This window comes from Sorex araneus, chromosome 5 (genome assembly GCF_027595985.1).
Source record: "Sorex araneus isolate mSorAra2 chromosome 5, mSorAra2.pri, whole genome shotgun sequence".
Classification (NCBI taxonomy): Eukaryota; Metazoa; Chordata; class Mammalia; order Eulipotyphla; family Soricidae; genus Sorex; species Sorex araneus.
Genome location: NC_073306.1, coordinates 115,051,523 through 115,076,536, shown reverse-complemented (window position 1 = coordinate 115,076,536; position 25,014 = coordinate 115,051,523). Strand labels below are relative to the sequence as shown.

The 25,014-nt window shown below is 52.7% G+C and overlaps 1 protein-coding gene across 1 annotated transcript; it reads right to left on the bottom strand.

The window, feature by feature from the left end:
- Positions 1–17,053: 17,053 nt before the first annotated feature.
- On the bottom strand, positions 17,054–24,811 carry SLC52A3 (solute carrier family 52 member 3). The gene is made up of 4 exons (XM_004612601.1): positions 24,229–24,811; positions 21,095–21,581; positions 18,021–18,144; positions 17,054–17,266 (listed from the first exon to the last, which is right to left on the bottom strand). The coding sequence occupies exons 1-4, from the start codon at positions 24,809–24,811 to the stop codon at positions 17,054–17,056; spliced, it is 1,407 nt and encodes a 468-aa protein (XP_004612658.1).
- Positions 24,812–25,014: the final 203 nt, after the last annotated feature.

Genomic DNA, 25,014 nt, shown 5'->3' with positions numbered 1-25,014 from the left:
TACATATATAAAATAATAAATTTATGTGTGGCCGGAGCAATAGTATACCATTGCATACTTTTATACATATACTACCATAAATACCAGGTAGGGCATTTGCCTTACACACAGCTGACCTGGGTTTTATCTCCGGCGTCCCATATGTCCCCCGAGCCCAGAGATTTCGACTTTACAACTCTGCAAGCACCAGGGAGATAGTACAGGAGTTAAGGTGCTTGCCTTGAACTCGGCCGACCCAGGCACTACATATGGCCCCCTGAGCATTTCGGGGGGTGGGGGGTTATTCCTGAGCACCAGGTATAAGCCCTGAGCATGCCTGGTGTGCCTCTCTACCCTCCCCCTCGAAGAGTAGCTCTAAATCTGGAGTGTGATGCTGTCTCCTGTTTTACTTATTTTGGCTGGGGTTGGGGGTGGGGTGGGGAACCACATCTGGTGGTGCTCAGGGCGGGAGAGGGACTACCTAGCTCAGTGTTGGTATCTGACAGTGCTCGGGGGACCATGAGGTACAGGGGACCTGAACCTGGGCTCTTGCATGTAAAGTACGTGGCCCAGTCCTGTGGGCATGTCCCAGCCCCGGGGGACCCTTCAGGCATTTATTGCATGGGGGGGGGGGGTGCTAACAGGCCAGGCTACAGGCTGCACGGAGCCTGGGGCTGCCTGCTGATGGCCCTTGATAGCAAAGTGCTTGGTCACTGTCAGACACTGTGTTTGTCTCCCCAGGGGGTGAGTTCCATGGGGGCAGGAACCCCGGCTTTCCTGTCACATGTGGCAGAGACCAGCAAGGACTAAAGGCAAGGAGGGGTATGGGGGGAGGACAGAATCAAGCCACCTCAACCTGTAGGGTCACCAAGCACAAAGAGAGGAGACAGAAAAAGCAAACAGTCCAACGGGGAGCGTGGGCAAACCACTTCCACAGGCAGTTTTGCCAGGAGGACTGCGAGCGACTCCAGAGCACAGGAAATACGCTTGGCACTGCTGATCACCAGGGAAATGCAAATTGCAAATTATAATCCATGAGCTACCGAGACAGACACACACACACATTAGGAGGGTTACACAAACCAAACAAACAGAAAAGAACCAGCGTAGGTGAGGGCTCAGAGTGGGAGGAATCCCCGTGCACGGCTGGGGGAGAAAATCGAAGTCCTCATCCAGGAGGTCATTGTGGACCACGGTGGGGGTGGAGGGGGTGGGGGGGGCTCTGAAGGCGGGAAAGCTCAGGGAGGGGCTCTAACTGGCCCACACACTCGTGCCATTGGAGGGGCATGACTGTTGGTGTCCCTGCCCCCGCCCCAAAGTGTGGGGTCTCTGGCGCAACACTATAAAGCATGTGAGCGCCACAACTAAAGTGTGTGACCCCAGGTGGGTGCACAGCCAAGAGCAGTGCCACGGAGGAAGTGTGCAAGCCCCAGAAGCACGGCAAGCACATGTATGAGCAACCCCCCCCCATGAGTGACCCCGCCCATCATCACAACAAAGGCAAGTGTGGGGCCACACAAAAGAAATTAAACCTCAAGTCTAATAGGTGGGCTGGAGGGGGATGAGGAGGCTGTGTGTGGGGGGAGGCTGGAGGGAGAGCCCCCAGGTGAGTGCAGGGGGCCTGGGTCAGACCCCCACCCCACGTGGGTCCCAGGTGCTGTCAGGAATAACCAAGTCCTGTGTCTCGAGGCAGCAGGAGTCCAGAGCACTGCAGGGTGTGGCCCCCAAACCAAACACTGCAGGGGTGGCCCCCAAACCCAAACCGCCAAGTGAAATGACTCCTGTCTGTAGCCGTCTCCTGTGCATACGTCCCAAAGAAATGAAAGCAGAGGGCAGGACACGGCACGTTTGCTGGCTGTCAAGAGGTTGTGGGTGTAGATCCCAGCCCAGCTCTGCCCTGAACCTACTGTGTGTGGTCTAGCGCCACTCACCTGGCCTCTCCAGGTTCGTTTTCTCTGTAAAATGGGACCCTAGAGGCACCATCCATGGGCGATCGGGCCTGGGAGGCCTTCGGGGGTGGTGGGGGCAAGGTTGTTTCTTGGTTATCCAGATTCTCAATTTGGAAACCTCTGGTCTATGTTTGAGCACGGGAGGCACTTGTGTGGCCTGGATGTCCTGGGCTGCTGGGGATGACCAGGAGGACCCCGCCATGACTGACCCTGCAGGCCCACCTCTTGCCCCCACTCTGTTTTTCCCTGCTTCTTGGGCTGTAGCGCCACCTGCTGGTTCAAGACCACACTACTTTCAGAGCCTGCTGCCTGTCGGTTGTGTGCCTGTGAGCAGTGTTTTACACACACACACACACACACACACACACACACACACGTTACATTATAATGGGGTGAATATAATAGGATTCATGAGCACACTGTTATGTATACAATGCAATGCCATGCTATACCAACGGCACAGCATGGCAGGAGGCCACCAGTCAGCTGTGATGAGGGGACCCAAACACACGTCACTTTCTTGCCCACTCCAAGCACCTTCTAGGGGGAGTTCTGGTTCCAGGTCAGAACTTCCCCTATAGTTTTTCCCAGAGAGGGCCAGGAGCTGAGGTTGTGGATCCTCAAGAGAATGTCAGGGGGTGTTGCTCGTGGTCCAGATTAGAAACAAAAAATATGGGGCTGGGCATCCCCAAGCTGGGCTCTCCCTCGGGGGTCCCCGTCATCTGGACCATGCTGGAAGAGCCTTACCTCTTTATTCCCGCAGTTGCATGGGAAACAAAGTGATGGTCGGGGCCAGGGAGATGGTACGGAAGGTAGGGTGCTTGCCTTGCACGTGGCTGACTGGGGTTCTATCCTGGCACCTCATAGAGTTCCCTGAGCATGGCCAGGAGTGAGCCCTGAGTCAGAGTCAGGAGTCGGCCCTGAGCACAGCTGGGTGTGCCCTGCCCCCCCCCCAAAAAAAAACAATAACAAAATGAAATAGAGTCATGGTGGAAAAGCATTTCACCCAGGCCTTGGTCTCGCCTGGGAGGAGGAAATTATAAAGGTAAACACGTCGTATTTACTTACGTATCTGTGTGTTTATTTATAGGGTTTGGGGACCCACCCAGCGGTGCCCAGGAGCCATTCCTGACTGCCCAGGAATGACCCAGGAGGTACTTGGCTGACCATACACAGTGCCTGGGATTCAGACATTGGTTGGCAGGATGCAAGGCAAGCGCCTCAGCCCCTGGGCTCTCCCTCCCCTCCTTGAAACCCCCAACCCGGGGCGGTCTGCGCAGCTTTCTGAACAGAGTTCTCTGCAGGGTGGCCGCGGCGGGCGCGAGGGCGCGGGCAGGTGCAGACTGCAGAGGGCTGCAGCTCTAATTTTAGACGCGGTCCTCACAGGGATTGTGGGGAGGTGAACAGTGGAGGCCCCCCACCCCCGCATCCTGCTGCAGCTGGTCCCCTGTCAGGCGGAGTCTCCCACACGGAGTGCTGCTCCCCCTACCCCCCCCCCCCCACCGCCCTCCTGCTCTGGGCGCCTTCAGTGTCCGCTCTGCAGTAACAGCATAAAGAATCAGACAAGCTGCAGCCGCTCAGGGCCGTGGAGCTTCTCCTCCGTGTCAGGCAGCACCTGAGCGCTCTGCTTCTACTAACATCAGAGGGGGCTGGAGCGATGGCACAGCGGGGAGGACGTTTGCCTTGCACGCGGCCGACCAGGGTTCGGTTCCCAGCATTCCATATGCCCCCTTGAGCACTGCCAGGAGTAATTCCTGAGTGCAGAGCCAGGAGTAACCCCTGAGCGTCGCCAGGTGTGACCCAAAAAGCTAAATAAATAAATAAATAAATAAGAATGGGCTGGAGCGATAGCACAGCGGGGACAGCGGGTAGGGCGTTTGCTTTGCACAAGGCTGACCCGGGTTCGGTTCCCAGCATCCCATATGCCCCCTTGAGCACTGCCAGGAGTAATTCCTGAGGGCAGAGCCAGGAGTAACCCTGAGCATCACTGGATGTGACCCAAAAAAGCAAATAAATAAATAAAGAAAGAAAGAAATAAAGAAAGAATGGGCTGGAGCGATAGCACAGCGGGGACAGCGGGGAAGGCGTTTGCTTTGCACAAGGCTGACCCGGGTTCGGTTCCCAGCATCCCATATGCCCCCTTGAGCACTGCCAGGAGTAATTCCTGAGGGCAGAGCCAGGAGTAACCCTGAGCATCACTGGATGTGACCCAAAAAAGCAAATAAATAAATAAATAAATAAATAAATAAATAAATAAATAAATAAATAAAAAAGAACGGGCTGGAGTGATAGCACAGCGGGGAGGGCATTTGCTTTGCACGAGGCTGACCCGGGTTTGATTCCCAGCATCCCATATGGTCCCCTGAGCATCGCCAGGAGTAATTCCTGAGTGCAGAGCCAGGAGTAACCCCTGTGCATTGACCCAAAAAGCAAAAATAAATAAATAAATAAATGAATGAATAAAAATTTAAAAAGCAAAAAATAAAATAATAATAATAATAACAATAATAGAATGGACAGGTACTATTATTATCGTGAGGAGACAGGGGGCAATGAGAGGGTAAGTAACTAGCCCAGGGTCACACAGCCGGTAGTGGTAGAGCCCAGGCTTGGAACCAGGGAGCGGGAGGCCAAGAGCCCAACATCCCCGGGGGTGCTCAGGGCTTACTCGTGGCTTTGTGCTCAGGAATCATTCCTGGCAGGGCTCTGGGGAACCCTAGAGGGCGCTGGGGATTGAACTTGGGTCTGCCGTGTGCAAGACAAACGCCCTAACCACTGTACTATCTCTCCGGCCCTTCCCGACTACTCCAGATGGAAGCGTGTTGTGAGCGCCAGAGCCCAGACCGGGTTTAGGGGTGGGAGTGAGTGGCCTGGGCACAGGGGTGGTCTCTCGGCCCTCCTCTGACTGCACTTCCTTAGGAGGACCCACCCCGAGGGAGGGAGGGAGGGAGGGAGGGTGAGGCCTGCCTGGCCACTCTGTGTGTACGTGGGGAGGGGCCAGGTCCCAGCCTCTGGGTGGCACTCTCCTTCCTCTGCTGCCCTCCCCTTGACATCCTGCCCCCACCAGCCGCTCCCTCTCAGAAAGGCTAAAGAGCAGAAGGAAGGAATCGAGGATGATCCAGAAACACCAACCGGAGAAACCTGTTCTCCCTCTCTGACCCCCTCGAGGCATCGATTTTTCACTGGGCCTGAGCGATAGTACAGAGGGCAGGGCGCTCGCCTGGCACACGCCCAACCCGGGGTCAATCTCCCGCCTCCCATATGGTCCCTGGGCACCACCAGGACTGCGGAGCCAGGATAGGGCCTGAGACCCGCTGGACGTGGCCCCAAACCCGCAAATAAAGAAATGAGCTAATTAAAAAGCAGAAGAAAGAAAAAAGGATAAAGATTATAGTGTTTCTCTTCCTTGAGAGGGCCAAAGGGAATGCCCTGCCACAGAGGCGGGGTGGTGGTGGGGGGCTGGTGGGAGGGATGCTGGGACCACTGGTGGTGGACAATGGGCACTGGTGGAGGGACGGGCACTCGACCATTGTATGACTGAAACGCAAGCACGAAAGTTTGTAAGTCTGTAACGACCTCAGGGTGATTCACTAATAAAAGATTAAAAAAAAAGAGATTGTAGTATTTCTCTCTGTTCCCGCTCCGTCTCTCTCTCTGTATCTCTCTGTCTCTGTGTGTCTCTCTCCCTCTCTTGTTCTCTGTCTCTGTCTCACTTGGGTCTCTGTCTCTGTCTGTCTGTCTGTCTGTCTGTCTCTCTGTCTGTCTGTCTGTCTCTCTCTCTCTCTCTCTCACACACACACACACACACACACACACACACACACACACACTCACCTGTGTGAGGTAGGACTGGTCTGCCGGGCTCTGGCCCACTCTGGGAGTGCCCCCACTGACCAGCGCCTCAGACCATGGGCAGGCGCTCCCGGCCCTCCTGCCCCGCCCTCCCCAGGCAGCAGTGAGGGGCTTTGCACAGATGCAGCAGAGTCACTTCCAGCCCCTAAGGCTCCGGGGAGCTCCCCGGCCTTCAGACTCTCAGGGCCCCGTGCTCCCTGCTGGGTCTGTCTGTGCCCTCAGCCGTCTCCCTGGTCTCTGTCCTACTCGGGCTGGACGTGGGCCTAGCAGGGGTTTAGCTCACTCCTCCCCTGGGGATCTGTCCCCACTGTTCCTTGGCCCAGAACGTTCTCTTCTGTTCTACGGACAGGCATGTGGAAACCAGGCAGCGCGTGACTGGCATGTCAGGGCCACGCTGCTGAGTGCCACACTGAGTTTTCTATTGCTCTGTGGAAGGTCTTTATTTCAGACCTGGAGGCCATGAACCAGAGGGTGGCAGCTTCTTGTCCTGGGACTCAGTTTCCCTTATCAGAAGCTCAGGTTTTCTTGGTCAGTTCATATGCTTTGAGGTTCATGTCGTGGACACAGAAAAAAACATGTGCTTCAGAGACTTGGTGTCCTGGGCCCAAGATTTGGAGCTGCCACTCTCTGTGTGACCTCAGTCAAGACACTTAGCCTCTCTGTGCCTCTGTTTCTTCACCCACAAAATGAGACAGATGCTAATCAGGAGACGCTCCTAAGGCTCCTGTGAGAACCAGCTCTGGCACCAGGAGGTCCTGCACCCGCCAGCCAGGAAGACGCCCACAGAGCCATGGGGGTGGTGCTGGGCAGGAAGCCTGGGAGACGTGCTGCCCACCCTGCCCTGGGTGGCTGTGGCCTGGCCTTCGGGTGCTTGCCCTCGGCTGCCACCCTTCAGGGTCAGCCGGAAGGTGCTTTGGTATTTGAGCCGACAGCTCGCTAGGAAGCGCCCCCAGGGCATGGCTGAATTTCTGGGGCTCTGGAAGGATAGTCCCCTCATCTAGATCTGTCTCCATCTCTCCAGGGGCATCATCGTGACCACTACAACACACATGATACATCTTACAACGCATGTTACATGGTACAGTGCAATTATACACATTATCATGCAATTATACCCATTATAACACAAGATGTTGTAATGCATATAACACATTACAACATACAGTGCATGTTAAAACAACACATGGTGTATGTTACAACACATGACACACATTACAATGCACCTGATACATCTTATAATACACACAAAACATGGTCAGTGCACATTATATGTAACAATATACACATGTTACAATGCACATGATACATATTATAACACAGTACACATTATAATGCACAAGATGCATATAGCAACATGATACATGTTACAAAGCATAAGACGCATATTACATAAGATATACAGTACAATTCACATGCTATAACATACATGGTATACATTACAATGCATATGATACAATTCAACACACGATTCCTAGTCAATCACAATACATGCTCTAACATATAATCAACACATGATACATATTATAACACATTATACACATTACAATACACAGCACATGTTATGGCACATAAGATGTATGCTGCAACACAATGCATGTGGTAAGGTGCACGATACATGTTACAAGGCACACACTATACACTCTAATGTGTGCCTCTCATGTTAAGAGTCATCAGGGGCTATTGGAACAGGGCTGGCGGGAGCCCCACTGGGTCACTTCCTGCTGTTGCTCTAATAAGGCCCTCAGAGCCTCCTTCTCTGGGTCACCTGGAGAGCTCTCTCCTAGTAAGAGGATATGCCTGAGGGCCAGACCTCAGCCAGGATTGACAGTGACACGGCATCCTCCGGGCTGCGGGGAGGGGACTCAGGCTTCTGCAAGTGTGAGTGTGATTTCACTTGCAGGTGATTTCAGAGTGCAGCAAACTTAGAGAACCACTGATATGACCAGTTACCTCCCACGTGCTGGATTATGGTTTCACCCTCTGTGGCTTAGACACTGGACACAGAGTGCCCTGGGCTGGAATCAAGCTGCCCACGGGGCTGTGTCCTGACTCAGGCTCCTGAAAGATGCAGCTTCCTCTCTCGCTTAGGTCATCGGCAGAACCAAGCAACTGAGGCCACATGGCCGAGAGCCCCACTTTCTGGGGTCTGTCTTCCTCCCAGAAGCATCACCGTCTCTGCAAAGTGTCTTTGAAGAGACACCTTGTGACTCGGGGCAGCCTTTGCAACCTGCTTTCCACTTGGGGCGGGCTGGGTCTGTGGTGAGTGATCAAGAGGAGTGGCAGCTTCACTGTGGCCTTTTTGCAGTTACTGTTTGCAGGAGGCTCGATTTAAGCTGCCCACAGCCCTGGGAGGGAGGGATGTGGCCAGGAGGCGTCTGGGGAGCGGCTCACACGCTCTAGACTAAAGGCTGTCACTGTCCCCAAGACATCCCAGGACAGCGGCTGGAAGCAGAAGCCTGGAGGGGCCTGAGGGGGTGCGTCTGCCCAGGACCAAGTGGCTCCCCTCTGCTGAGCCCTCCAGCAGCGCGTGCCCGGGCTCAGAGCACCCCAGGCCTGCCTTTCTCTGTGCCCGCGTCTCTGGGCGTGATCCTGGACTCTCTCCCTGTGGGAGAGACAGTGTGACACGTTCGTGATCCACCCCAGCATCTTTTGGGGAACAGGAACAAGCGGACACAACGGAAATGCCCTTGTAAAGGCAAATACAAATGCAAAGACAAAGAAAACCCAGTCATTCTCTTTTTTGCAAAACCCTGGAAAGAGACATAGTCCTCCCTTGCCCCTTGCTTAGAGCATGTACTTGAGAAAACCTGTCGCCTTTTATTCATTTATTTATTTGTTTGGTTATTTATTTATTTATGTATTTATTTATTGTTTCTTTGCTTGTTTGTTTTGGGGCTGCTATACTCAGGAGTTCCTCCTGACTCTGCACTCAGGAATCACTTGTGGGGGGCTCAGGGGGCCACACAGGGTGCGGGAATGGAATTGAGTCAGCTGTATGCACAGCAAGTGCCCTCCCCATTTTATTATTTCCCCAGCCCCTAGAAAACTGTCACTTCTTTCTCTGCTTCTTTCTAATGCAAAAAGACTTTCTGTCTTTTTTTTTTTAAGCTGGGTAAGTCTCTCGTTAGCCATAAAGCCTAGGGATGTTTGCCCGCAGGACTGGGAGCCATCATTTTGCAAACAGCAGGGATGGGAAGCGGACAAGAAGCCAGCACTGCAGTGTCTTAGCGTTGCAGAGAGACCTGCTTTCCTGGAGACGGTTCACTCTTCCGGCGGCTCACAGGCAGAGTGAGCGAACAGAGTGAACCCCCGGTGAACTCCATCACAAAAGACGCTGTCAGGTCCCTTCACAGAGCGCCTGATTACTGTGGCACAAGTGGAGCTGATGGGGTCGAAGCTGCTGGATTTGACGAGAAGGAGGAGGTGGGTCCCTCTGCCTGCGCCCTCCCTTCTGTGGTGTCTGTGCCACGTGCCTCGCTCTGATTTCGTGCTTCTTCCGTAAAACGTTTCTTTCTCTTCTCTGGGAAGGTTTCCTGGGTTGGCAGGAGATTGTAAGTTTTGTCACTGTTATGGATGATGATAGGACTAGGGCAGTAGCACAGCAGGTGGTAGGGCGTTTGCCTTGCACTCGGCTGACCCGGGTTCAATTCCTTCGTCCCTCTCGGAGAGCCCGGCAAGCTACTGAGAGTATCCCCCCGCATGGCAAAGCCTGGCAAGCTCCCCGTGGCGCATTCGATATGCCAAAAACAGTAACAACAAGTCTCACAATGGAGACATTACTGGTGCCTGCTTGAGCAAATCGATGAACAACGGGACAACAGTGCTACAGTGCTACAGTGCTATGGATGGTGATGTTTTTGCCCATGTTTAGTACTCCTCGGGAACTGCACCTCAGGCTGTGGTGCTCACACACCTGGTCTTGGTCTTGTGACTCGCCTGGGGTTGTACTCTTTTAGATGTGGTGCCCATGATGTAGGCAGGTAGATTAGGGAAGGACCCTCCTTGCCCCACCCCCCACATCATGGCAATTAAATTTTGGGGAATAAAGCCACCAGTCCTAAGTGTGACCCACCTTGTGGATTCAGAAAGCAAGACCTGACAAGACCTTCTCCAGCAGCAACTCTGAGGAGACTGGACTCCTCCCCACAGAAAGGGCCTGAAGGAAATTACTGCAGAAGCTTCCATTCCTGCCTCTACTCTGATTAACCCTCAGCCCAGTCGGAGAAGGCTGGACCCACCCTCGGAGAGAAGATCCAGCAGGAGTTAAGGTCAAGAAAAGGAGTTTTTCAGCATGGTACTGGAACAAAGGCAGAGCCGTAGACCAATGGAACAGGGTGGAATACCCTTACACACAACCCCAAATGTATGATCATCTAATCTTTGATAAGGGAGCAAGAGATGTGAAGTGGAGCAAGGAAAGCCTCTTTAACAAATGGTGCTGGCACAACTGGACAACCACATGCAAAAAAATGGGCGTAGACCTTGACCTGACACCATACACAAAAGTCAGATCAAAATGGATTAAAGACCTCAACATTAGACCACAAACCATAAGGTACATTGAAGACAAGGTCGGCAAAACCCTCCACGATATTGAAGATAAAGGTATCTTCAAAGGTGACACAGAACTAAGCAATCTAGTAAAAACAGAGATCAACAAATGGGACTACATTAAACTAAAAAGCTTTTGCACCGCAAAAGATACAGTGACCAGAACCCAAAGACTATCCACAGAATGGGAAAGGATATTTACACAATACCCATCAGATAAGGGGTTGATATCAATGGTATATAAAGCACTGGTTGAACTCTACAAGAAGAAAACATCCAACCCCATCAAAAAGTGGGGCGAAGAAATGAACAGAAACTTTACCAAGGAAGAAATGGCCAAAAGGCACATGAAAAAGTGCTCTGCATCACTAATCATCAGAGAGATGCAGATCAAAACAACCATGAGATACCACCTCACACCACAGAGACTAGTACACATCCAAAAGAACAAAAGCAACCGCTGTTGGAGAGGATGTGGGGAGAAAGGGACCCTTCTTCACTGCTGGTGGGAATGCCGACTGGTTCAGCCCTTCTGGAAAACAATTTGGACTATTCTCAAAAAATTAGATATTGAATTCCCATTTGACCCAGCAATACCACTGCTGGGAATATATCCCAGAGAGGCAAAAAAGTACAATCGAAACAACATCTGCACATGTATGTTCATCGCAGCACTGTTTACAATAGCCAGAATCTGGAAAAAACCCGAATGCCCTAGAACGGATGACTGGTTGAGGAAACTTTGGTACATCTATACAATGGAATACTATGCAGCTGTTAGAAAAAAGGAGGTCACAAATTTTTTATTTAAGTGGATCGGCATGAAAAGTTTCATGCTAAGTGAAATGAGTCAGAAAGAGAGAGACAGACATAGAAAGATTGCACTCATCTATGACATATAGAATAACAGAGTGGGAGACTAACACCCAAGAATTGTAGAAACAACTACCAGGAGGTTGACTCCATGGCTAGGAGGCTGGCCTCACACTCTGGGGAAAGGGCAACTCAGAGAAGGGATCACCAACTATAATGTAGTCGAAGGCCATGTGGGAGAAGGGAGTTGCGGGCTGAATGAGGGCTAGAGACTGAGCACAGTGGCCACTCAACACCTTTATTGCAAACCACAATAGCTAATTAGAGGGAGAGAACAGAAGGGAATGCCCTGCCACAGTGACAGGGTGGGGTGGGGGGGAGATGGGATTGGGGAGGATGGGAGGGATGCTGAGTTTACTGGTGGTGGAATATGGGCACTGGTGAAGGGATGGGTTCCCGAACTTTGTATGGGGGAAGCATAAGCACAGATGTGTATAAATCTGTAACTGTACCCTCATGGTGATTCATTAATTAAAAATAAATAAATTTATTAAAAAAAAAAAAAGAAAAGGAGTTTTCCAAGAGGATCATCATCCACTCCCAACTCTCCCCCCTTGGCAACCACCCTGGCAACGGACTCTTACCTAGCTAGAAAGCCCCATGTAGGGTGGCGGCTGTGAAAGCCCTATACAAGCCACCTTGAAAAAGGAAGAGTGCGCTTATGCTGCCAGAGCCCCAGTGCTGCTTGTGCCCATGTGGTTGAGCACATGTGGCGCCCGCATCTCTCCTCTTGAGATGTGTACTTTCATACTTTCGTACCTAGTGCTGGGCATGTAGGAGCTCTCTCCACTTTTGGAGAAGCCTGAGTTCTCTCTTGAGCATGTTACTCTCTCTCTCCCTCTCTCTCCCTCCCTCCCTCCCTCCCTCCCTCTCTCTCTCTCTCTCTCTCTCTCTCTCTCTCTCTCTCTCCCTAACACCCTCCAAATAAAATCTGTTTTACTTCCCTGCTCATCTACTCTTGAAATTCTTTTCTGCAAGGCAAGACAAGAATCCGGTCATCCTGGGGAAGGTTATCTAAGACTGACGCTTCTTTCCTGCAAAGAGCAATTGCTCATCCCAACCCGAGTTCATGGCTCCCTGAGAAATCGGGTGGTGGGGACCAACTCCCATGCCGAGAAAGACAAGTGGGTGTCAGGTGTGGCTTGTCGGCCACCTGGTGGAGCTGGCTGGGCTCTGACTCCTACCGTGCAGAGGCTCACTGCAGGCTTTATCAGTCCTGTATCACTGTGCCACTGTCATCCCATTGCTCATTGATTTGCTCGAGCGGGTACCAGTAATGTCTCCATTGTGAGACTTGTTGTTACTATTTTTGGCATATTGAATACGCCACGGGGAGCTTGCCAGGCTCTGCTATGCCGGGGGGGGGGGGTACTCTTGGTAGCTTGCCGGGCTCTTTGAGAGGGACAGAGGAATTGAACCTGGGTTGGCTGCGTGCAAGGCAAATGCCTTACCCGCTGTGCCTAACAGTTCTAGCTTTCCCAAATGGCATTAGGGTGGCAGAGGTGGATAGGGAGAAAGGAACTGTTTCTCTCCTCTCTGCCTCACATAAGCCACACGTGGTGGGGACATCTGCTTCACCACATGGGCCTGCTTGGCAGGTTGAAGAACTCAAATATTTTTCTAGTGCCTGACTGAGGACTGTGCTTGGTATATATGTGGTGACACCAGGGATTTGAACTCGTGACCCAAGTCTCTCCAGGCAGCTGCTCTGCGTCACTCTGCTATTCCTCTAGGCTCTCAAGTGTCTCTCTGTAGGTGTTGGTTGGGGGAACTTGCCTGCCTCGCACAAGGGAGCACCATCCAGACACGAAAAAGGAGCCTTTCCATTTTCACTGCTCAGTGGAAATGCAAGGTAGAGGGTAACTTGCTGGTTTTGTTTTTCTGTGAAGAAAATGCTATTTGCTTTTCTCTGCACTCATTACAGATTTTGGTTGTTTTTGTTTTGGAGCTATCCCTGGCAATGCTCAGGGCTTATTCCTGACTGTGTGCTCAGGGATCAGTCCTGGTGATCTCAGGGACCCTATGGGGTGCCAGGGATTGAACCCAGGTTGGCCTCATGCAAGGCAAGTGCCCTGCCGCTGTACTATCACTCAAGCCCCTGGAAGAGTAAGCTGGAAAGTGCTTGCGTGTGTGATAAATCAGTAGCACAGCAGATTGGACAGGATGTGACATCATAAAAGGCAAACAATCTTGATTAACAAAATACAAACACAGTAAGGCTTAACCTGTAACAACATCTTAGTAATCTCTTATGCAATGACTTAATGGCTCCGTGGTGAGATACAATTTTTACTAACTTTCTTCTAAGAAAGCGTTTTTGATCATTCTGCTAGCAAATTGTTGGTAAGAAGCAAAATAAAATTATTGAGACCCTACTATGGGAACAGGCTTAAGAGATGGTTGGGAAAATTAGAGACAATGGTGGAAGGAAGGAGCAATGGTGGTGGAACTGGGTTGGAATATTGAAGGTCTGTAACTGTTCATTATGAGAGACTTTGTAAACCACAGTGCATAAAGTATAAGGAAAAGAGTTTACATATGTAGGCTTTACGTATCCCATGTAAACTCCAAAATGTATTAACACAAAATTGCTTTTAAAGTGTTATTAATGAGGGGGCTGGAGAGATAGCACAGCGGGTAGGGCGTTTGCCTTGCACGCGGCCAACCCGGGTTCAAATCCCAGCATCCCATATGGTCCCCTGAACATGGCCAGGGGTAATTCCTGAGTGCAAAGCCAGGAGTAACCCCTGTGCATTGCCAAGTGTGACCCAAAAAGCAAAAAAAAAAAAAGTGTTATTAATGATAGGTGAGACATGATTATTACCATAGTAAGATCCAAGTATAAAATAAAATTTATGTAATATAATGTCCCAGAGTTGAAAACACACACATGTAAACGAGGATAGGCATTTAACCATATTGTATGGAATGGTTTTGATTTTCTTATTTACATAGGTCAAAATCACATAGTAATCATGAATTGACCCTTGATGTATCTTCTGATCATTCTTTTTGCTAGTTCTTAAAGTTTTGTTGGAATAAGCAACATAAAGTAAATGTGTCATGTGCCAAAGGGGGCAGGTTGGGGTTGGGAGGGAAACGGGGGCTATTGGTGGAGGGAAGGTCACAGTGGTGGTGTTGGAACACTAAAAACTTGAAACAACTGTATAACGAACAACTTTGAAAATCATGGTGTTTTTATTTTATTTTATTTTATTGTTTTTGCTTTTTGGGTCACACCTGGCGATGCACAGGGGTTGCTCCTGGCTCTGCACTCAGGAATCACTCCTGGTGGTGCTCAGGGGACCATATGGGATGCTGGGATTTGAACCCGGGTCGGCTGCATGCAAGGCAAATGCCCTACCCGCTGTGCTATCATTCAAGCCCCAATCATGGTGTTTTTAATAAAAATTAATTAAAACCCCCCTCCCCATCCACCCCCAAACTCCAAAGTGTTCGTGTATGTTAAGAGGAACAGGGCAGTGGGGGAGAAAACATGAGTGGTACTTTCTCCCTTGAGCCCTGTTTCTGATTTTGAAAGGTGACTATGCAAAATAAGTGGAAAAGGAAGGGAAAGGGAGGGTAGTGCCAGCCAGCAGACAGGCTGCAGAGGAAGAGGTTCCAGGGGCAGACGTATTCTGAGCACTGCTTCTGTTTGTTTCTGAGCCCTCTTTGCCCGAGGGGACGGCGCGGACCCCTTCCTAGAAGAGGCTTCAGGTGAAGAAGAGGATCGGCCACGCTGCCACGAGTGTCTCTGAGAACAGGGGTGAGGTCCCAGGCCCTGAGGCTAGCCCAGCAGACCCAACAGCCCAGGAACCTCCGAGATTGCTGCCCGAGTCCAGGCTGGGAGCCAGGAAGGAGCCGGCCGGGGTCAAAGCGCTATTCCTGGAGACAGAGGGGTCTGCCTGTCCCCGCTGCCCCAGAACAAACACTGCCTCTACCTCTCTGCCTTTTCAAATATCCTCTTTGATTTCGTTGTTATTGGTGAAAGCAAGTGCCACGAAAGATAGGTGGCAGAACAGAGACTTTTGAAAACCCTGGGGGTGCCTGTATGTTGGTATATTTTCAGGAGGAGCTGCGATTTGAACCACTCCTGGCCCTGCACTCGGGGATCACTCCTGGCTTTTCACTTGGGGCTCACTCCTGGCCCTGCACTGGGGGACCCTGTGGGGGGCCGGGTATGGATCCTGGGTTTGTGAAACACAGTCACCTTACCCACTGTACTATCTCTTTGGGCCCCAGCCATATTTTTTTTCAGGTTCATGCGGAACTTTTTCTTGGAAGGCCAAGCTTAAGTAAACATGGGGAATGACTTTATTAATTTTGTTTTTAAAATAGTGAGACAAAAAGCAAAAACAAGCAATCAGGGGGCAAAGACACTCTCTACACACAGTGCTTCCTTGCTGAGCAATGTTTCCTGGGGTCCTCAGCAACCAGTTTCTGGGGTTCCTGCAGGGTTTCTTGGTCATCTTTTCCCTTCTCTCTGCCTCCCAAGAAGTCATTTAGGTTTCAAGGAGGCAGCCCTGGGTGCTGGAGCGATAGCACAGTGGGCAGGGCGTTTGCCTTGCACGTGGCTGACCTGGGTTCGATGCCCAACATCCCATATGGTCCCCCGAGCACCGCCAGGAGTGATTCTTGAGTGCAGAGCCAGGAGTAATCCCTGAGTATCGCTGGGTGTGACCCAAAGAGCAAAATTAAATAAATAAATAAATAAATAAAAAAGGAGGCAGCCTTGAGGGATCAGGAGGAATTAATGTTGGTGAGCCCCATGGGTGGCTCATGTGAAGTGGGGAGGAGAAAGACAGTCATTTTCTCCCGATCTGTCTCTGTCACCTGGGAGCCAGGGTTGCCAGGTTCTTGTCTCACCTCGCAGAAAGGAATTTTAGGAGTAGAAGAGCAGTGAAAATTATAGTTTTTATTTGGAGGTTTTGAAGGGAAGGAGGGAGAGAGAGCGGGACACAGTGGAGAGTAACCTGCTCAAGAGAGGGCCCCTACACACATCCCAGCATGAGACAGGAAAGCGTGCAAGTACACATCTCAAGAGGGGAGATGCGGTCGACACATGTGCTCAGGCACCACATGCTGGCCACATGGGCACAGGCAGTACACGGGCTCAGGCAGCATATGCGCGGGCTTCCTTTGTTCAAGGTGGCCTTTATAGGGTTTCTCCAACCTGCCCCCATGTGGGACTTCCACCTAGGAAAAAGTCCGTTGCTAGGTTGGTTACCAAGGGGGTTGGGAGTGGTGATGGTCTTCTTTGAAATTCCTTTCCTGACTTTTGTTTCTGCAGGAGCTTCTGTTGGAAGCCTCCTCGGGGTCTGTTTCAGACTGGCACCAGTTCTCCATGTGGTCAGGGCTGTTACTTCCCAGAGATTTAGTGGCGTTGCCTTGGGAGGAGGCCTGCCCTATTTGCCTGCATCACAATTACAGGAAGGGAGTGTGAGGTGTCCAGTGTCCCTCCGCCCCAGAAACTGGAGCTCTATTGAGAAAGTGTCCGCGGGCTTGCTTTATATGGTTACTCCCTGCCACTCCTGTGCCCCTCGTCTGAGGTAGGTACTAGTCGTCAGAACCCCCATGTTATGGGTGAGAAAAAAGAGGCACAGAGAACTCTAGTGAGGCTCCCAAGGTCGCACAACTGCTAAGGGCCAGTTCAGGCTCCCAGTTCTTTCTCTCCTGACGGTGGTGGATTCTCTCCCCATCCGGATGCTGCAAACCGGTTCCCTCGAACTCAGAGTCCTGGGGCAGGGAGTTATGGTCTGTGTTGGTCTGTGTATCCTGGTGGCGAGGCCCATGGCACGTCCAGCCTTCTGGGCGTGAGCGATGCCCGGGTACCACGCCGCTGCCGTGACCTAGGCGGGACACTGCAGGTTGCAGAGGTCCGCGGAGGAGAAGAGCCGCAGCACGTTGACCAGCGGGAACATGATGAGCGCCCCCAGCAGCGAGCCCAGCTGCACCGCCGCCCCGCACCATAAGAGGGCGCTGCGGCTGCGGTCGCGCAGGATCACGCCCAGCATCACCTTGACGTAGCTCAGGCAGCCGTTGAAGAGCACCCAGGAGGCCACCTGCGAACGGGATGGGGGAGATGAAGCCGCGTGGAGGGGCTTTGGGAGGCGAGCCCCATGGGTGAAGGGAACCTCTAAGATCAAGAAGCGCCTTTTGGAGCTGGAGTGATAGCACAGTGAGTAGGGCGTTTGCCTTGCACGCGGCCAACCCGGGTTCGATTCCCAGCATCCCATATGGTCCCCTGAGTACCGCCAGGAGTGACAGGAGTGATTCCTGAGTGCAGAGCCAGGAGTAACCCCTGTGCATCGCCGGGTGTGACCCAAAAAGAAAAAATTAAAAAAAGCGCCTTTTATGTTTTGTTTTGTTTTGTTTTGCTCTTTGGGCCACACTCAGTGATGCTCAGGGCTTACCCCTGGCTCTGAACTCAGAAATAGTAATTCCTGGCGGGACACCGGGGACAATATGGGATGCTGGGGATTGAACCCGAGTGGACTGTGTGCAAAGCAAGCGTCCTACCCACTGTGCTATCTCTCCACCCCCAAGGAGTGCCTTTTGTGTGTGTGTATGGGGGGGGGGGCGATGGCCCCAACAGGGATAAGGAGGATTCCCTGATTTAACCCCAAACATAAGGACAACTCACACTTTCCTGGGTCCCCTGGGAGCATCTGGGGGTCACTGCTGAGGCATGGTGAGTAGAGGGGGTCATTAGGTGGGGGAGGGGCTGGGCTCTTGAAGGCCACCTCGCCTTCCTGAGCCCCCAATCCCATGCTCCCTCGTGAGCTTACACAGGGGGTTCACACTTCAGGTACTTACGATGAGAACTTCTCCTCCCCAGTGACCCTGCAGGAGGGGGCAGGGGCTCATCACCGCCATGGCCAGGTTGTAGGCCCCAAAGCTGGTCCCCAGCATGGCGAGGCCCCCCAGGAACAGCAGGGACCTAGGGGAGGCAAGGAAGGGATGAAGGTGAGAATGCTGAGCGTCCCAGCAAGGCCCAGCCCGCTACAGAAGGGGCAGGTGGGAGTCCCAGGGCTCTTTTGGGGGGACCTGGCTCAGCTCCCAGCTCTAAACTGGCTGCCTGAGCCTTTGCCCTCACCCCTGAAATGAGCCCCACAGTCAGGGAGTGCAGGGCCGGCCTGGGGTTCCCCACGGCACTGCTGTTTCCTCTTGCAACACGCCTGCCTCATCCCGGAGACAGGGCTGGGCTCTGATCTCAGTAATTGGTGGGGCACAGGTCAGGCCTGTAGCTCTTGGTGGCCTGGCACCCCATCTGTCGTGGCCACTATCGGGGGGCTGCTCTTCTCTGCAGGCCTCTGCCCGGGGGTCTCCCTGTACCCCTGGGCGAGAGGAGAGGGTCTCTTCCGACTTTGATTCCTCTCTGCTCCCAGATTCCTGGGCTACGTGACTCCGATTCTCCCCTTCTAACAATGGGGGGTCTCAGACTCCGCAGGTCTGTCCCCACATCACCCGCCTCCCCATACTCTTTTTTTTTTTTTCTCTTTGGGTCATACCCAGCGATGCTCAGAGGTTACTCCTGGCGGTGCTTGGGGGACCATCTGGGATGCCAGGGATCGAACCCAGGTCGCATACAAAGCAAACATCCTACCCACTGTGCTATTGTTCCGGCCCCTCCCCACACTCAGTCTTAAAGCCTTAGAGAATGGGTATTTCCTCGCTTCCTTCATTCTTTTTTCCTTCCTCCCTCCATTGCCCCCGCCAGCCTGCTTGCTTTTGGGGTCACACCCAGCATTGCTCAGGCCTTACTCCAGGCTCTTTACTCAGGAGTCACTCCTGGCAATTCTTGGGGGAACATTTGGGGCCCCAGAGAGCAAGTGTGTGCAAGGCAAGTGCCCTACCTGCTCCAGCCCATAAACGAATATTTTCTAACTCTCCTGTCCTTGTTCACCCCTTTGGCCTGGCTGGGGGAGATGAGTGTGTGTGGGTGGGGTGGTTAAGAGCCGGGGGGCGGGGTAGGCAGGGCTGAGGGGTGGGTGAGGGGACCTAAAGTTCTGTGACCCCCAAGGTCTGTTGTTCTCCTTCAGGGCCTGAACCCGATGCTTGAGAACCTCCTGGACTGTTCATTAAAAACAAAAACTGGGGGGGGGGGCGGGCTAGGCTGGTTCCGGCTGCGGCTTGCCCAGTCATTCTCCTGGCACTGCCGCTCAGGGAGCCGGCTGAGGGCAGGGCTGATGTCCAGGGACTCTGGTCTGGGCCAGCCCCATCTCGGCCTGACAGTTTCTGTTTGTAAACGAGCCTCACTCAGTTCTTGCCTCCTTGCTCCTCCCCCGGAGTCAGTGGCAGCCCCGAGTAACCTCAGGCCTGTCATGTGTCAGGCACCAGCCCAAGTCAGCTCACCTGCTCCCAGCGACCTTAGCGAGCAGACCTGTTATGGCCCCACGTTGCAGAGCAATATCCCTGAAGCACAGAGAGTCGGAGTGACTTGTCCAATATCACACAGCTAGTCAGTGGCCAGGTGGAGATTTGAACCCAGGCAGTGAGTACAGTGAGCCTATATGGATACTGGGTTCAAATCATGTTCATCCAGGACGGGGGTTTGGGCCACACCAGGGAAATTCAGGAGTGACTTCGTGCTCAGGAGTGACCCCTGGGGGTGCTCAGAGGGACCATATATGGTGTTGGGGATTCAACTGGGGTCGGCAAGATTCGACCCCAAGATTCGAGATAACACAAGCCTTAGCTCTGTATTATCTCTCTGGCCTCCTTAAAAACATCCTTCACCACTATTCTAAGTCTATACCATATCAAATCATACCACACTACGCTAGAGTACACTACGCTAGAGTACACTAAGCTACACCACACTAAGCTGAACCACACTATACTAGGCTATGCTATCTATACTATCTATACATAATAATATACTACACTATTTTACACTATGATATACTATATTAAGCTATACTGTATTACATTACAGTACACTAAAATATTCTACACTATTTTTTTCTAGACACTGCACCGTAGCACTGTCGTCCTGTTGTTCATCGATTTGCTCAAGCGGGCACCAGTAATGTCTCTATTGTGAGGTTTGTTGTTACTGTTTTTGGCACATTGAATATGCCACGGGGAGCTTGCCAGGCTCTGCCATGCAGGTGGGATATTCTCGGTAGCTTGCCAGGTTCTCCGAGAGGGACGGAGGAATCGAGCCTGGGTCAGGTGCATGCAAGGCAAATGGCCTACCTGCTGTGCTATCCCTCCAGCCCATTTTATACTATCATACATTATACTACACACTACACTACACTATACTGTGCTTTACTAAACTATACTACAGTACACTATACACGATGTGTATATACTATACACGATGCTATACTATACAACATTATACTACACTACACTATACTAAGCTATACTACATTTTATAATGCTATATTACACTACACTACACTATACTAAGCTATACTACACTATACTGTATTATACTACACTCACACTACACTATACTATGTAGTGTCTGGAATAATGTAGTGTGATAGTATTTGTAGTGTATAGTATAGTGTGATATAGTATGCAGTGTAATATAGTATACTAAACTATATAGCATATTATGGTATAGTATACTATACTACAAAACACTATGTTACACTATGCTATACCATGCTATGCTATAATATGCTTTGTTACACTACATTACATTATACTATACTAATACTACACTTATACTGTACTGTAGTATAGTATAGCATACTACACTTAGACTACCATATAAAGCTATACTACACTATGCTACGCTATACTACACTATACAATGCTAACACTATGCTGCAGCCTGAGACACAGATCAGAGCATTCTGGACCCTGCACCCTCCTGTGAACCCCTCCCCACCCCGTGCTCCCCGAGTTCCTGGAGCCCCAGTAGTGTGGACCTGTAGGGCAGGTACATGGAGATGAAGCAGGCGAGCGGGTTAGCCATGGAGCTGAGCGTGGCAGACAGGTGGTAGGCGACAGGCCCGTAAGACAGGCAGGAGTAGGTCTGGACCGAGGGCAGCACCCCGTTGGTAAGCGCGTTCACGAAGGCCACCAGCACATAGATGATGGCCAGCTGGAGCGGGCCGGGGGAGGGCGCCTTCTCCCCCGGGGTCCCCGGGCTCTTGCGGCCGTCGTCGTCCACCAGGCTGGGGATGCTGGGGGCGCCGTCTTCCCGCAGCCGGATGGAGCTGAGGGTGACCTGGGAGGTGAAGAGGTCCTGGGTGGAGTTCTCCCTGCGCCTGGACTGGTGCTGGAGGAAGAAGAAGGCGACGAGGCAGCAGACCATCATGACGGTGAGCAGCAGGAAGAAGATGAAGGGGGGGAAGTGGGCAGGGAGGTAGCGGCTTTCCATGGAGCTTCCGGTGAGGGCTGCGTGACTGGTCACTGCCTGGGGAAAGGACACGAGGGCCGGTGGGGGCAGGGTGAGAGTGAGACAGTGATACTGCTAACGTCCCATGCAGCTCGGGTGACACTGGCGCAGAACTGCTAAGGTGATGAGGGGGGAATGCACAGCTTCTGGTGATCCTTAAAATACAAAAGTGGGCGGGGGAGGGGGGCACACCCAGCAGTGCTCAGGGATTCCTCCTGACTCTGCACCCAGGGATTGCTCCTGACTCAGGGGCCCGTATGGGGGGTGCCAGGAGTGGGACTCAAGTAGGCTGTGGGCAAGGCAAGTGCCCTCCCTCTGTACTCTCTCCCCGACCTCACCATCCCAGCTCCTGTGTTCTGAACAGCCCTGTGGTGGGCACCGTCACCCCAGGTGAGAGGCACTGGAGGTGCAGGTTATATATGCAGGGTGCATGGGGGTCTGCCAGTCACTGCTTAGTGCTGGAGTGTGTATTAAGGTGGGGGTGTTCTCCCTGGGGAGAGTCAGCCCTACCCGATGGTGACATGCCATGGGTCAGAAAACTTTCCAAGAGATCCCCAGGCCGTTTTGTGACTGAAATCTCCAGGCTTTCCGAGGGTCAGGATGGGCTACCTCCCTCCGACTCCCTGTACTTCCGGAAGCCTCAGCAGTCACAGCCACACCCCCAAAGAGGCCACTCGATTGAAAATATACTCCAGTCTTTTACCATCCCGATAAAAAATACCGAATGCCCTGAACAAAGACCATGACCTCTTAGCACCTGTACTGAAAACCATAATGCACAAAAGGAAAAGGAGAGAGAGCAGGAAGGCAAGTGCCTCCCATAGAGGGAGTCTGGGGGTGGGGATTGGCGTATTGGGGGATGGTGGGAGGGAAACAGGGGACATTGGGGGTGGGAAATGCACACTGGTGGAGGGATGGGTGCTGGATCATTGTATGACTGAAACCCAATTATGAACAGCTTTGTAATGGTCTATCTCATGGATATTCAATTAAAATTTTTTAAAAAAATAGTAATGTGGAGTTCATGCCCAATGCAATCAGCTTAATCAATGGCTGAATAAATAGCAGTACTCCTACATTAAAAAAAAAGGAGAGAGAGATTCCCCAGGCCTCTAAATTTCTCTGTCACAGTTCAAAAAAGTTGAAATACCAATGAAATCAGAGCATTCCATTAGCAAAAAAATGATTCACTTTTGTCGGAGTGATAGTACAGCAGGCAGGACCTTTCATGGGGCCATTTCTGGGCCCTTTCTGGGTTCAATCCTCGGCACCACAGTTGGTTCCCTGAGCCTGCTGGGAGTAAGCCCTGAGCACTGCCGCTGTAGCACAAAAATAAACAAGAAAAGAACTATTTGGGGGCCGGAGCCATAGTACAGAGGATAGGGCATTTGTCTTGCATGTAGCCAACCAGGGTTTGATCCCCGGCATCCCGTATGGTCCCCCAAGCACCTCCAGGAATAATTCTTGAGCAAAGAGCCAGAGTCACCCCTGAGCATCACTGGGTGTGGCCCGAAAACAATGCAAAATGAAACAAAAATCCACTTGCTTGAAGGGCCAGGAAGATGTGCTGTGTGCACGGGAGGCCCAAGTTCTAGCCTCTGTCCCACATGGGCCCCCAGCACCTCGGGGTGTGTCCTGGTGACTGGGCCCAGTGGTTTACAATGGCGTAGCAGCACCATTGCTTGGGACCTTAGGCTGAAGGCGAGCTGTCCATGAGCAAGAGGAACAAAGGTCCGGTGTCTCTCTGGGAGTCTGCGGGGCTCAGCCCTGGCTGTGTGCGCGGGCACCCCGGGGGGCTCGAATCCACCCACGCCCACCAGGCCCTCCCGCTCTGCAGCGCCGAAGGCCAAGCAGCTCCGAGAGAAGACTCCCGTGTGGCGGCCGCCTCACTGGGCTGGACCCCCACAGGCCCAGGCTTGTGCCTGAAGATGTTCTAGAAGGCGAAGCTCCGGCTCCCCGGACTCACCAGCCCCAAGGAATGCAGGAAACCCAGGCTCGGAGCCTTGTGCTAACTGACGGGGAAGGGGGCGGGGCCCTGGGGCGGCAGTAGCTCCCACGGGCGAGTTAAAGCAGTGCTCATTACGTTTTTCCCACTTCTGCCCCCTTTACTCCCCGGAAGCCCTGGCTTCCAGAAACCCCTCGGAATCACAGCGCATCTGAGTTTGAATCAGTGTCTGCTCCGTTTGCCATTCAAAAACTGTTCCTGCCGCCAAACTATTATTATTATTTTTCCTTTTTAAAGAAAGGCAGACTGCCATGTGCAGCACCTCCTTTGGATGGGTCTGGCATCTCGGAAGCTTGACCACTCTACGTTCTTGTTTCGAGGTTCTAGCAGGGGTGGGCGGCTACCTGTACACCCTCCACCGGGCCGTCTCTAATTGGGGTAGCAGTCCCCTTCTGCTGAGTACGCAGCTTTGGGAGGGACACTCATGGAACGGGCAGGACACACGCCTAGCCGGCCAGATCAGCCACCTCAACCCTGGCGATCTATGGGGTGACATGTCACAGCCAGATCAGCCTCACCGCTGCTGCCAAACTCTTGACACAACCCCCACAGTTGGTTCTGTGTCCCCTCCGGGGCTTTCAGCCACCGTCTCCGACACAGGGACACCCCTGACCGCCAGGAAAGCACCCTCTGCTTGTGGGGTCCCCAGGGCTCACGAGCATGCGGAGGTACCTGGGAGACGCCGCTCTTCTCCCACGTGGTCTCAGGACGTGAGGTGCTGGCAGGCGTCGTGACGTTGACGCAGGTGGTGAGGCCTGAGCCCTGGGCAAGAGCCACCAGGGCGGGCAGGAACCCGCTGAGCCCTTCGCCCACGAAGTAGGTGGTGAGGTAGCGGGAGGGCAGGCGGTTCATGAAGGGCAGGAAGGTGACGGACGAGGTGCAGTCCACCAGTGCCAGGAAGAAGGTGAGCACCAGCAGGGCGACGCTGTGGCGGGCCCCCAGCACCCAGCTCGTGGTCCTCCAGAGGAAGGCGAAGAGGGCGCAGGCCACCGTGCCCACGCCCAGCACGGTGAAGATGACGGGCACCTCGGAGAGGCAGCCAGGACGGAAGTGGTGGAGCGCGGTGATGAGGAGGGGTGCGACGTTGGCCAGCTGTATGACCACAGCGAGGTAGGAGGGCAGGAGCCAGCCCTCGGGCAGCTCCGCCACCAGCAGCGGCAGCTCCACCCACAGGCCGTTGATGGCCACCCAGGAGCCCGTTCCGAAGGTGCAGACCAGCAGGTGGGTGAGGAGGGCCATGACGGGTGCTGCAGCCTCCCCAGCTCGGCCTGTGGAGGTGGGGTGGGGTGGAGGACTGAGAGACAAAGTACCCAGTGAGGGGCCGGTGTGAGAGTCTAGTAGCAAGGGCACTTGCCTTGCATGTAGTCAACCCAGGTTTGATGCCCAGCATCCCCCTGAGCACTGCCACAAGCGACCCCTGAGTTCAGAGCCAGGAATAACCC

What these genes read in the sequence shown, in the direction of transcription:
- SLC52A3 (XM_004612601.1), bottom strand. Translation starts at nt 24,811, where the DNA reads ATGGCCCTCCTCACCCACCTGCTGGTCTGCACCTTCGGAACGGGCTCC. An exon ending in TCCATGTACCTGCCCTACAG is followed by an intron (nt 18,145 to 21,094) that starts GTCCACACTACT and finishes TGCCTCCCCTAG; the next exon opens with GTCCCTGCTGTTCCTGGGGG. An exon ending in GGGGAGGAGAAGTTCTCATC is followed by an intron (nt 17,267 to 18,020) that starts GTAAGTACCTGA and finishes TCCCGTTCGCAG; the next exon opens with GTGGCCTCCTGGGTGCTCTT.